The sequence below is a fragment of the Cynoglossus semilaevis genome, chromosome 4, assembly GCF_000523025.1.
Source record: "Cynoglossus semilaevis isolate Cse_v1.0 chromosome 4, Cse_v1.0, whole genome shotgun sequence".
Classification (NCBI taxonomy): Eukaryota; Metazoa; Chordata; class Actinopteri; order Pleuronectiformes; family Cynoglossidae; genus Cynoglossus; species Cynoglossus semilaevis.
In genome coordinates, this window is record NC_024310.1 from 11,511,683 (window position 1) to 11,525,159 (window position 13,477).

Consider the following 13,477-nt stretch of genomic DNA (forward strand, 5'->3'; position numbering starts at 1 on the left):
AATTGATTTGTTTAATTTCCCTCCGCATTTTTTCCCCAGTGGGGCGGAGTTAGAGGAAGTAGCCGCCTCTGGTAGGTTGATAACGAGCGCGGAGTGGAGAACTACAGTATCTCACGTTACAGAACAGGGCGCAGGGGACGCTGCCATTGTGAAGTGAACACAAGTTCTCTCACAGGACAATTTTTTATTTTTTAAAGTTCTTCTCGCTGGACAACTTTTCTAACAACTCTGTGCGCGCACCATGGCTGACAAGATAGACATGGAAGAAGAGAAGGCGTCCAACGGCGAGGCACTCTCCAATGGACTCGGCAACCCGAAGAAGCGCAGCCCGGAGTCCATGTCCGAACGGGTGAAGCGAATCGTGAGGAGCAACCTCCTGGTGATCCTAACCGTGGCCGGGGTCATCATCGGTGTTTTCATCGGGCTCGGTGTACGAAATGCGGAGCTCAACAGGACGCAGATAATCTACATCGGCTTCCCAGGTGAGCTCCTCATTCGGCTGTTGAAGATGATCATCATACCCCTGGTGGTGTGCAGCCTGGTGTCCGGAGCGGCCAGCATCGACCCGAAAGCCCTGGGCAAACTCGGCGGCTGGGCCATGCTCTTTTTCCTGGTTACCACCTTGATCGCTTCCTCCATTGGGGTGGTCATGGCTTTCATCGTGTCCCCTGGCTCTGTGCCACTGGGGAAACCTAATGTCGAGGGTTTGGAGGAAGACGTGCCGCAGGCTAAAGAGGTGACGGACTCCTTCTTGGATTTGATCAGGTGAGTCCAAACTACTTCCGCCAACTTACCTGTTCAATTTAAAGTCGGCAAATTCAGTTTACAGTCACTCCAGACACACTATGTATTAAAGGACAAACGTCTCTGTTTGTTTCATGAATTTAAATACGGGTCATTCGTTGAAGTTACACGTGTTATTGAATTTACATTCCCGTGTGTGCTGTAATGGCAACCAGTAGTTGCATCAGATGCCGGCCCTTGCCGGGGATGTCAAACTGTCCACACCACGTAAAATATTAGTTGCGCGCACCGGAAAACCACAAGCACGTGGTTCTGTTGCATCAGCACATGAGTAAGATTCCTACACGTATTAAGTCGTTGGGGGCATCCCCTCCTATTATACGGTAACCCCGGTGTTCCACATAACTACAAAGACAAGTATTTTATAGTTTGTTTAAATTTTTATTTTTAAAAACGTGACGTGTGACTCATGTCACAGACTGACTCAGAACTAAGGACTTGCTGTTGCTGGTAACTATATATGGTGACGTCTTTCCTCCAGCCCTCCACCAATAGACTATACAAACTCTTATTACTCAAAGGTCCAGACCAGTTTCAAGAGGAAATGACGAGGACAAGATGGGGGGAAAAACCCTATGACAAAGATAACTTCTGGTCATCTGGCCAAAAATAAAAATGTCCAAATTTAAAATAAAACTAAAATAAAAAACAAGCATTTGTAAATATAAAGATGTCTACCTACTTCATTCTTAGGTTTTCCTCCTTCATATTTGATACTGTTAAATTACTTCACTTATAGTTAATATATTATCATTTTTTGTATCTGCCTTTGTACTTTGCCAAAAAAAACCCTGAAATAACTGATGTAGGACTCCACGAAACAAAAAAAAAGACAGCTGAGACGTACTGGAGAAAACTCACCAGTACGGTGTCAGTGTGATGGCTGGGGAAACATCGTGGTGGAAAGTTTCTCTCTGGTGGTGGGACAGTATAGTACACAGTATCTCTGTGTGGCTCTCTGTGTTCCACACATGTTTATATATTTTAAGGCAGCATGTCAGGGAGGGGTGTATCCATGAGACGTCCAAAAAAGGAAGCGCAAAGGCATAATGGGGAGCAATGAAGGTGAGTCACAATCCAAAAGTGTTGCTTGTTAAAATACTTAGACAGTTGGACATGTACTTTTATCTCAATTAAAAGTAAGAATCCTGTTCAACTAGAAAGTTGAGCTGCAGCTATGTGTTGACCTGCCCTGTTTGCAGGAAAGATGATGCAGTGTTGTTTACAGTCTGTGGTACGTGAGTGAAAAGGAAGAGATAAACTAGAAGTACTCTGCAAAGAAGCCTTCTTAGACTACCTCGCATGTGACGTACCAAGTTCGGTGCTAAACAACGATATTTTTTTTTCAGGAGTTCCTTCCAAATGCCAAGAGAAGGGAAATCAATCTGACCTTAAGCAACTTCTGTACCGAACAGCATTCTGTTTACATGTAGCCCTAACACATTTGTTTCCTGCCTGGTCTGAATGTTGCTTTCAGAGCAAAGGCCTGTTTTTCATTACACATGGAACTCTTGTTTTTATAAAAGCCAGAATTGTTCTGTCCCTCTCCTGTCTGTTTTCCCCCAGAGCAGTTCATCTTGGTCTGTTAAAAATAGAAATCTCTCTGATTTTATCCACTCAGAACCTTTCCAGAGAAATCAGTCCAGGTTTTAGGGAACTGCTAGTTGTAACATCTTGAGGTTGTTGTCCAAATATGTGTAGCTTCACGCAGATTGAGGGGAAAACAGTCTTGGTGTTTATCTGGGGCAGAACACATGCCACCAATAAACATTGACGTCTCACGCATGCACGTGAGTATTATCTTAATGGGTCAGCTGGCGTGACATGCACAAGTCATTAAAGTGTGCCCCCCTCAGGCGCTGATTATCTGACTGCGGAAAAACATCACCAAGTTGTTGATGTTTATGTCTTACTCAGTCACAAGGTTTTTGAAGTTGTCAGAAATCCACTTCAACACTTGTTTCTCCATATCCTTAAAAAACTCTGATAAATCCAAATAATAAAATAATCATTAATCACAGGTTAGCTGTGGATTAGATACGAATAATTCTGCTGAATCGTGTTCCTAATTAATAGCCATTAGTTACACTTAATTGGGGAAACTGAACTCAATGTATAAATTAGTGTTTTTTCTTTAATGCTTTTAGTCTGTGTACAGTGATGTAGTTTATGTTATAGTACATACAGTATTCACCGGAAGAAACTGTTTGGTTAACAGAGAAGGTTTGAATTGTGGACAGAGCCACTCCTGCACATCCTTGTTGACATTTCTTATCTCCCGCCTTTAGTTTGCATTTCCACCCCAAACCCTTTGGTCTGCTGTCGTCTTAGTCTTGAATGACTTAATAGTATTGATCCTGTTAGAAACATATTAACACTAATATCTCGGAGAGCTTCATCAGCTCACACTTTAGTCCAGACACTTATCACTGGACGAACAAAGTCCTGCAAAAGGACCTCGAGCCACATTTTTGACACAGAAGATTCTCGTCAGATGTCGGGAGAACGTAACTTCTTATCAATAAAGAACCTGAAATTATTTCTGTGATCCACTATTTCTAAGCTCTTACTGTCGTGTAAAACTGCTGTTCCGGTGTGTCCTTGGTGTAACTGCCTACTCTTGTGGCGTTGCATGTCACCATGTCTCACTGTCACATGCGTTTTAATCCTGATGCACAGCAGTTATCCCTGTGGATTTAAATGAAGTTTGAAAGGAGCTTTTGCTGCTAATTCCGTAATTGTCTTTTTTTTTTTTAAATCCGAAGGTATCTGCTTAATACAGATGCTTTAGGTTTTCAAGGCAGTAGTGGTTTTCAAAGTGTGGCTCACTTGGATGGAGCAATGGCCCAATGCTGGGTTGTAAACTAACTGAAGGAATAGATGTTTGTACCCTGGACAGAGGAAGCATGTCTTGTTATAGAAATAAATAATACTAAAGTCTAAGTTATATGGACTGGTGTTGGTGATTTAGTTTTTAAATGAATACAACTTGAATACTCAATTTATAATGGCAATTTGGGCCTGTATTTTTCACATCTGACATTCTGCATGTCGGGTGTCTATTTCTGTGGTCATGCTACTCATCAGTACACTTATTAAATATTCCATTGTTGTTGGAAACAACTGGCTGGTGTATATAATGTGTCTCGAATGCCCCACAGGGGTAAAGTGAAAGTGATTTTTTTTTTTTTGCTCAAGAATTGCATTAAAGTTTGTCACAAGATACACACCCAACACAGTTACTGTCATATTTAATGATTTTTCTTTTTCCTTCCACAGAAACATCTTTCCTTCCAATCTGGTGTCCGCAGCCTTCCAATCGGTGAGTGCTGATCTTGACGTTCAGTTTCACACAGTGTAAAATAAAACATTTTCCTAACTGTGTGTGTGCGTGTCACCTCCACTTTCCCTTCAGTATGCAACCAGTTACAAGGTCATTAAGAAGAACAGCACTGATGGAACCCTCAACATCACAGAGGAGAAGGTGAGCAGCGAGACTGAGATGAATCCCGTCTGTCGAGTGATTCAAAATTCTAAATAATGATGGGAACAGCTGTGGATTATTCGTGATTGATTGACGTCACATGTTCAACATATGTGAACACCACATTACTCACACTCTCATTTGGCTGTAGGTGCCAATCGGAACAGACCAGCACGGTATGAATATTCTGGGTCTGGTGGTGTTTGCCATCGTCTTTGGAATCGCTTTACGAAAGCTGGGAGAAGAAGGAGAGATCCTCATCAAGTTTTTCAACTCCTTTAATGAAGCCACCATGGTGCTGGTCTCCTGGATCATGTGGTAATTGATGAGTTCTTATTTTGGACAAGAATTCGTTAAAAGATTTAAAATTGTCTTTTGTAACATTGAGTTCACTCCTCTGTGTTCCTCCACCTCCCCTCTCCTCTCCTCAGGTACGCACCCATTGGTATCATGTTCCTCGTCGCTGGCAAGATCGTGGAGATGGAGAATGTGGCGTTGCTCTTTGCCAGCCTGGGGAAATACATAGCCTGCTGCATTGTGGGACACATCATCCATGGTGTCTTTGTCCTTCCTGCCATTTACTTTGTCATCACCAGGAAGAACCCGTACACTTTCCTGTGGGGGATTTTCACAGCACTGGCTACAGCTTTTGGAACAAGTTCAAGGTAATGGTGACATGTTGCATGTGTAGATACACAGAAGCTTTAGGCCAAAGAGGTGCTGCAGCTATAATATTAGCTCTAATGTCTCCTTAGTATCCAGTCAACTATTTATATATAAATATGCAAACCATTCTTTTAGCCGTGAGCGCAATTTTTTCCACATCTAAAATAGGATTCTCCTCTTACTCCGCGGCTCTCTTGCTAGTCGTGTCTGTGCAGTGTTTATTTCGTGAACAAGGTTTTGTGGAACTTAATGAAGGGGACAAAATGTAATAATGTATTATTTAGCTAAAATGAGACAAAACAGAGTTGGGGACACAAGTGTGAATAAACAAAAGTGAATGAACCGGAGGCAGTTTGAAGACAGGAGCAGAAAAGGTCGTTCAGTGAAACAGCGTTGATCAAGGTGTGAATGGGGCATTGTGTGGGGGACTTTGGTGTTGGCTGAAAATGTCTTACCCGCCCCCTTTTTTTTAACTACTACATGTTTCAAATTCCAACTGGTTACAACTTGTGTACGTTATTCCCTCTTGTCTTCTCAGCTCTGCCACTCTTCCGCTGATGATGAAGTGTGTGGAGGAGAAGAATGGCGTGTCCAAGCAAATCAGCCGCTTCATCCTGCCAATCGGCGCCACGGTCAACATGGACGGAGCCGCTCTGTTCCAATGTGTGGCCTCAGTTTTCATAGCTCAGCTGAACGACACTTCACTCAACTTCATCCAAGTCATAACCATCCTGTGAGTTACGACACGCGGTTGGGAAACATCTTTTCAGATTGTGTCTTAACTAACAGTGCGGTGTATTTTCCTTTCCGTAGTGTGACGGCGACGGCGTCCAGTGTCGGAGCAGCCGGAATCCCTGCTGGAGGTGTCCTCACCCTGGCCATCATCTTGGAGGCGGTGGGTCTGCCCACCAATGACATCTCTCTTATCCTGGCTGTGGACTGGATTGTGTGAGTGCTGCATAAACTTTCCGTCAAAACTTTAGGCGGAAAGTTTATACATAATTTTTGACATAATTTATTTTTTTAATAATTTAATAATTAATAATTCTATTTTTTTTAATAATTTATATATATATATATCATTTTTAATATTTTTTAAAAAGTATTTCTTTAAATAATAATTTATAATTGACACTATATTTATTCATAATAATTCATATAATTATTATATTAAATATAATTCATAATAATTTTCGGAAAATTTTTGACATAATTTAGATGAAAAGTTTGATACATAATTGATAAAAACAAATATCCTTTAGACTCTAAAGTGTTAACAGCAAAGGATCTTTTTCACCAATTATGTATCAACACTTCTGCCAGCGCTGTTGCAGACATGTTTAGCAATAGTGGCCCAAATCCTAGTTTTGTTAAAATACACATCGTTCAAAAAATAAAGACCACTTTCATGTGTTCTCTAAGTGACGTTGGTTTGAAAAGTTGTGCTACATTTATTCTGACTTTTACGTCAGTGAAGTGAGACCGATGCACAGTTCCGAGAGAACGCAGCAGCTCATTAGTTAGTTTCAGTTACTGCCTGCACATGATTTGGCCTCAGGGAAGCTGCGGCTTCCAGGCGTCTGCACTGATCAAAGCTGTAGAGCAACTACACCTTTATCCTAAAACTGTATTGACTTGCCTTTTGTGATGTGTTTTGAGAACTGCTTTGATAACATTTGTCTTCCACTTCTCCCTCAGTGACCGATCCTGCACTGTCCTGAACGTAGAGGGCGATGCCTTCGGTGCGGGAATCCTGCAGTTCTTTGTGGACCGTACGGCCAAACAGCAGGAAGACACGGAGCTGAGCGAGATCCGGCTGGGGGGGGAGCCCTCGGCTGCTGTGCCCGAGCACTCACCGCTCATTGAGAAGCGAGGTCTGGGAGATACTGCCAAAGCTTAGCAGGCTAGCAATTAGGAGTCTGTTGTCTAAAATCAGTTGCTCACAAGCAACTGAATTGTTTTTTTGTTGTTTTTATATAAAAGAAAAAGGAAAAAAAAAACAAAAAAGCTGCTGAAGCTGAAAACCAAGGTCTGGGTTTCCCTTTTATAATTTTATTCTTCTTGTCCCAAAAGGAAGGTGTGAAGCAGTGAGAAGGAACATTCACAGCACAATGAAAACATATCTGCCTTATCACTCACCTCTTTTGCAGTGAGGGTGGGAGCTGGGTGGCATTTAGAAATCCATATTATGCAAAGTGGCTTTGGGGATTTTTTTATCGAGGTAGTGTTTTGTTTTTTTTTTTTCTCCCCTCAACTTCTGATGTTTCAACTACTTTATCCTTATTGATTTTTAGAAAATCTGAAATGTCCGTTTGACTGTCATTTAACAGTTCATTCTGGTCCATGTGCAGTCTTGTGACCATATATTTAAGGAGTGCGATGACGGAACGCTGAGGAATTTTGAATAACAGAGACAGTCCTAAAATCAGAGACTTTCTAAAGTGTGCATGTGTCTCTGTCGCTCCAGGTACGCGAGTGTGTGGTTTTACATTATACATTGTATGTTATGAGAGGTTTTACTGTATACTATGTGTGGACGAAATAAGGAATTCGGCCACTTTCATGCAGACTAAATCGAATGCAAATGGCTTGAAAACTAACTCTAGATGTAGCACAGTACAAACTGAGCATTGGTTTTCAGTCTGCATGAAACTGACTCTGATTGTCTATGAAAAGCACAAAAACATCCTGTGTTTGTCGTTCGCAACTGGGGAAACCAAGGCTCTTTTATAGGTTTGTTCTACTGATGCAGGTGGGTGCTTTGTATACAATCTGATGCTAACAGTACACTATAGTTATATTATTACTACAAAGTGGAAGGAATGCAGTAATCACACTTCAGACATCCCAAGGTTTAGTAGAAAGAAAAACCCTTCTGGAAGCTTGCTGAACACGCACAAATTAATCTTTAAACTTTTCTGCCTCCTTTTAATGGACCACAAATCCCGAGGTTCACTTCTTGCTTCAGTGCTATTCTTGTGCAAATTAATAGCTGAGGAACCAAAAATGATTTTCTCTCATTACCGGGGCTGGTAAATGGGCCTAAATGAGGCTGTTTTAATGCATAATGTGTAACGTGAGACGTATAAGTATCAAGTTCTAAGTGACTCCATATTTGTCATGTTTGCGTCGGTGGCTTGTTAGCATAGGTTGTGTGTTGAATGATGTTGGCATGTTTCTGCTTCTGCTATAAAAGCTTTAAGCACATTTTTTATTATTGTTGTTGTTGTGTGGAGCTTAGGCTTGTATGTTTCTCCATGTTTTAAAGCGTATTTATTTCTTAAAACAATTTCCAAAGACTTTTTAGGCCATTGTTACAACACGACCCTGACTGAAATTATTTTTTCTTGCCAACGTATCGAAGAACTGCATTTAAAACACTTTTTATTTTGTCGTCTTTTTTAATTTAGTCTCCTTTGCTTGTATTTTCTGTGCTGGTGTGGGGTACATTAACTGTAACACTATGGTGTTTTTATTCCATTACTGAAACATGTCTGCCTTGGAGGCTATCTGTTAAGCTGGATTGATTTTACCTTTTCTTTCATACCAACTATAACTCATCAGTTGTAATTGAGATTAAATATGTGCAGAGTTTGAGGAATATTCTTGCAATGGGTGTTTTTATCCTTTACTTGTACTAAGTCTTACTCATGACACCAAAGTTCACCTCTTCTTTGTTTGGTGCTGGTTTGTGAACATAGTTATCAGAGATGTTATATTTCCTTACTGGGGTAATTGACAATATGGATGTTTGCTCTGTTTATAGGGTGTGTATGTTCGTGTGTGTGTAATGTATGTTTTGTATGGTACTTGTGATTTTACTACAGTGGAGTTCAGTAACGTTACATGTCAACGTTACTCTAGGTTCTAAAGCAAATAAAGGCCTTTAATTACCTTGACCTTAATTGCACATTGGTCTGTTAACCTGATGGAATGGTGTGGCGCTGTATTGAAGGTGTGTGTAGCATGTTGGTATTCTGGAGCATGTATTGTCTGCAGGTGGCGTTTAATACAAATTTGACAGCACTATTTTGTGTGTGTTGCACTGTTAGCTTAGTTTCGATATAACTTTTACACAAAAACACTTTTGGGGGCTGATAGACCTAGTACAGTGCAGTTATACTTACAAAAAGAAAACATTTTATTTGGCGAATATCTTAAACACACGGGTATTTCACCGAACGGTTTTGTTTCCTCCCAAAACATTCGCTCCTCACCTCAGCTCTTTATTTTCTGTAGTAGCTACTGAAATGTTTTAGTCGCTTTGCTGCCCTCTATGTGACAATGGGGAACTGGCACTGATATGTAAGTTTATTCCCTTTCTTCAAGGAGAATATCAGTTCTCTAGCAATCACAGTTATTTATATTACGTTCAGGGGAGATTTGAAGCAAATGATGCTAACGTGGCAACCCGGGACGAGGAGGGCGGCGGCGGGCAGGAACCACTAATTTGAACTTTTAGACCCGCCAAGGTGAAGTCACGTGGATGCATGACAAGGAAACTGTCAAAAACGTTTCTACAGAGATGCGCCATCGTGTCCTTAAGGTAGCGTTGCAAAATATGCATGTACTGTATTTTGAAACAACCCATGTTTCTGCAAATTCACTCTTACAATATCCCCTCTGTGGTGTGAAGTAAATGCTACGCAGTTAAAAAAATGCAACAGGGGACACATCTGACATACACGGAGTTCTTTTTCTTGCCTCCATAAATAGCCGCACATATACTTACGTAAATATATCTGTTCACCAGGGAAACAATGTGACTAATGTAAACGAATAAAAACACTAGTGGCGTCAACAAATTATCATGGTCAGGGTATATAAATAATAATAATAAAAACTATTAAAACGATGTAAGTTTACTACACACTAGATACCAGTTTACTAAGACACTTCACTGCACTACCGCAAGTCATGGTAGTGCAGAAATAAAGAGGCATGCTGCGCCATCTATCGTTGAAATTGAGTCATAGCACATAAGTAGTAGTAAATAAAGCTTAAACATCAGAATAATCACAGACGGTTCCAATGCCTTTATTGAACCACGAATTTATCATACAAGTCAATACATCTGATTATGAAGATCTGCTTTGCTGGGCTGTGTGATTTTTTTCTTTTTATTTATATATTAATCTATTGCAGTTAATGGTCAGCCCAGTTATTGCTTTATCATAATTTTAAATTGAAAGAGCCTCTCGTTATCTTCATCTTACTGACAGGATGACTGTATGATATTTCACATTACAGATGTCAGATACCATATGGTATCACCATATATTAATTTCTCTGTGTATACTGTCTTACTATATGTTTATGTTAATCTGGAACCCATCCTGTTTATATGCATATCGTATACAACAGTTAAATAAGTACCATTTAGTAAAAACTCTTTTTATTACATATCAATCATGACACCCCGCCATTAAATAAAACACCTGGACAAACAAAATCCAACATCACAATTGAACACTAAAAATAACAGCCAGTAAATGTGATCAGGTATCTTCTTAAATCTTTATCTGCTGTTCCAGTGCAGATAAATTTAGCAGCAAGTTGAAAAAAAAAATCAATTTCTTCCGGTCAGTTTTTGTGTTTATTTATGACGCAATAATGTTGGTAAATTTTCAAAGTTTGCTGCGGTCTAGTCTTCTTTTTGCAGGGTTAGGATACTGTGGGTTCTCAATCACACCTTCTCCAAATTTCAGCTCCAAGAAAGCTCGGGGGTTGTTAGGGCCAAATGCAGTGATGCCAGCGAAGGGCATGGGCACCAGTGGCTGCAGGAAGTGTTCTGGGAACTCCACGTCTTGTTTGTGCTCTGTCCATGTGTCCTTGGTCATGACACCATTCCTAGGATAAAACGGCCACAGATCGACATGCAGGTGGTTGGCCTCGCTGTACTGCACTCTATAAAAGTCTCCTTCCACTGCACGCTCCCACACGTAGCCATTAGCATCCACCAGAGAACCCGAGTCAAGATTCTTTAAGTGGTCACAATTGGGTACATCCTCCAGGTAGATACCCAGATCTACGTCATAATCCCACGGAATGATGTCCTGATGGCGGACGGCACCGAGCAGAGATCCTCCCTCGAGCCAGTAGCGCACGCCCGAGCTTTCAAGGATATTGATGACATATTTAGTGGTTTCCCTGAGAGCTCGCAGACAGCAGGGAGGTGTCCAGCGATCCAGGTAAAGGTAGTCTGGAGTGTCATCCTGCACAGTGCCAAAGCAGCGAGATGTCTCTTTACTGCAGCCATACCACTGTTCCTTCCCATCAGGCATCAGGAGGCGTTTCAGACCGAAGCTCTTCATGAGGTTACCAGTGGCCGCCTTAAGTCGAGTGTCAGCTTTCCACTGGTTGTGTGCAGAGCTAAAGAGTGGACGGTGGTTTGCAGAAATACAAGGGCTCTCCAGCAGCTTGACTTTCCAGCCTCTTAATGATGTCTGAATGAAGAGTGTGGGGAACAGGGGCCGTCCCAGAGGGACAGACAGGTTAAAAAGATCCTCTGTGCGAATGAGGACAACTGCATCTCCTTGTAGAGCTGTACAAACACTGCCACTGCTTCCAGAAGCAGCCGGTGAGTAGGTGGCTGTCCATTCTCTGAGGTTGACTCGTAGGTGAAGACACTGTACAGCAGATCTAGCCAGGACAGGTGCTGCCACCAACCTCACAGGTCCTCCACCCTCACCTTCCAACTCCCTGATCAATCTCTCAATAGAACGAGGTTGCTCCAGCTCCACACCATCAGGCACCAGCAAGACAAATTCGGTCTGGACATGGAACTCTGGTCTGTGGGCTTGAGGAGGCTGATCTGGGCTGGGGGCAAGCACTAGAAGACGAGCCCCTTCTGAAAGCACCAGCGGTGGGTACGGAGAGATATCAGCAACGGCCAGGAAAGGAAGCTCAGGTCTCTGGTGAAGGAATGAATTAGCCACATCCCCAACATAATTTTCAAAGTTTTCAAACTCCCTTAACAGGATAGTCACACGTGGGCCACGATTGTGTCCGTCCACTCCGTTGCCTCTTGCCTCTCTTCCAGCTTCTCCAAATAACCCAAGACCTCCGCCAACACCAGAGACTGGCAGTGCCGATCTTCTAGTGCCCCTACCAAGCTCCTTCCTCTTTTCCATCATTTGCTGCTGTGCCCGAGACACATAATAGAGAATGAGGAGGTTGAGGATGATGGCACCAGTTAACAGGCCCTGGCAGAAACTGATTCGCATGGCAGCTGAAGTTTACAGTCCAGTATGAATGATGAAATCCACTTGCTGGTCCTCGGTCCCCATTAGTGTCAAAAGTAGAGGATCGATGATTTAGAAGAAAACCTGTAACATGTGGATACTTCATCAAGCATGGTTGAATTGGTAACCTTTCAAAGGTCTGTTTCAATTACAATAAACCAGCTATTATTTTTGGAGCTGTTTCTATGTAAACCCATAACAGGAACGCTGTTACCCCACATACAGTATTTGTCTCCCTTATACATTAAAATGTACATGCATCTCCAAACAATTAACAATGATCTTAACATCTGTGTCTGATGAAAACTCACCTGGATACAGAACACAGTCGTTTGCACCAAATAGCCCATTACATTATGAATTTGCCTTGCAAAGATGAACCCATTCATCTGCTGTGTATTTGTGTTTTCCCATGATCCTCCGGCTCGGTTAGCTCTCTTAGCACAGGAGTATATACTCGAGTGTTATATGCAACAACAAACACAGCGTATTTTCGGCATTTGTAGTAACGATGTCGCATTCCCAATAAGTAAGAAAATTGTATTTGTTGTTACTGATTGACCTGGATCAGGAGCTACAGTAAACGGTAACTGTGTACGCTATTACCATCGTTCCTTGTGTAAAATCACAACACTTCCGACTCGGGTATTCCACAATAAAACGACGAATTACTCCTTACATTTGTTATAAGAAATTCTCGAAAAATACAGTGTTTTCAGTAGAGCACATATGCTTTTTAATACCAATACATTAAAAGGTCTACAAAGCTGTAACTACAGACACAGGGCATAGGGTCTTTAAATCACAATTTAAGAAGATGTTTTTTAATATTTCGGGTATGTTTTTAGAAATCGAAAAACATTTGCTTCTTTAAAGACAAGTGTTGTTTTATGTCAGATGAACTCAGGGAGCTTAACACTATATTTGTACAGAATTCATAATTTCCAATAGACAGGCGTATGTGGCTTGAAGGTCATCCACTGACAAAGTACTGACTGAGCTTTATTCAGAGTTCAAACCGGAAACATTATTCTCTAAACATTAATATATTTAGCGTTACTCGCCACGATGGTTCACAAATTGGCAGGAAATGAAGCCCGTAAGCGACAGACGCAATTTGTAATTATAGAAAGGACGGCGCATTATTTGCCACCGTCGCCGGAAATACCAACTAGATTTAGATGTTTTCAAACTTGAAGGGCAAAACAGGGACATTATTTTAGACATCGCCGTATAAGTTGTGTCTTTTAGTTGTCTCTTTTACCATTGCTCGTTTTAA

General features: G+C 41.4%; 2 protein-coding genes and 1 long non-coding RNA gene across 4 annotated transcripts; 1 reads left to right on the top strand and 2 right to left on the bottom strand.

Annotated features, from left to right (window-relative positions):
* The first annotated feature begins 47 nt into the window (after positions 1-47).
* slc1a5 (solute carrier family 1 member 5) lies at positions 48-8,853 on the top strand. 2 transcript variants are annotated; one of them, XM_008309161.3, is made up of 8 exons: positions 48-765; positions 4,084-4,126; positions 4,220-4,288; positions 4,440-4,606; positions 4,720-4,953; positions 5,493-5,687; positions 5,768-5,902; positions 6,653-8,853. In XM_008309161.3, exons 1-8 carry the CDS (start codon positions 242-244, stop codon positions 6,852-6,854), a joined length of 1,569 nt encoding a protein of 522 aa, XP_008307383.1. In that variant the 5' UTR covers positions 48-241; the 3' UTR covers positions 6,855-8,853. The 2 variants fall into 2 exon arrangements, with proteins under 2 accessions (XP_008307383.1, XP_024910593.1); XM_025054825.1 differs by lacking the exon at positions 48-765 and adding an exon at positions 1,732-1,869.
* On the bottom strand, positions 620-1,752 carry LOC112486908 (uncharacterized). Its single transcript, XR_003049480.1, has 2 exons — positions 1,666-1,752; positions 620-794 (listed from the first exon to the last, which is right to left on the bottom strand). It is a non-coding gene; the product is annotated as an uncharacterized LOC112486908 (long non-coding RNA).
* A 1,122-nt stretch (positions 8,854-9,975) lies between the features above and the next one.
* Positions 9,976-13,313, bottom strand: fkrp (fukutin related protein). The gene is made up of 2 exons (XM_008309164.3): positions 12,510-13,313; positions 9,976-12,282 (listed from the first exon to the last, which is right to left on the bottom strand). The coding sequence occupies exon 2, from the start codon at positions 12,178-12,180 to the stop codon at positions 10,582-10,584; it is 1,599 nt and encodes a 532-aa protein (XP_008307386.1). The 5' UTR covers positions 12,181-12,282; positions 12,510-13,313; the 3' UTR covers positions 9,976-10,581.
* Positions 13,314-13,477: the final 164 nt, after the last annotated feature.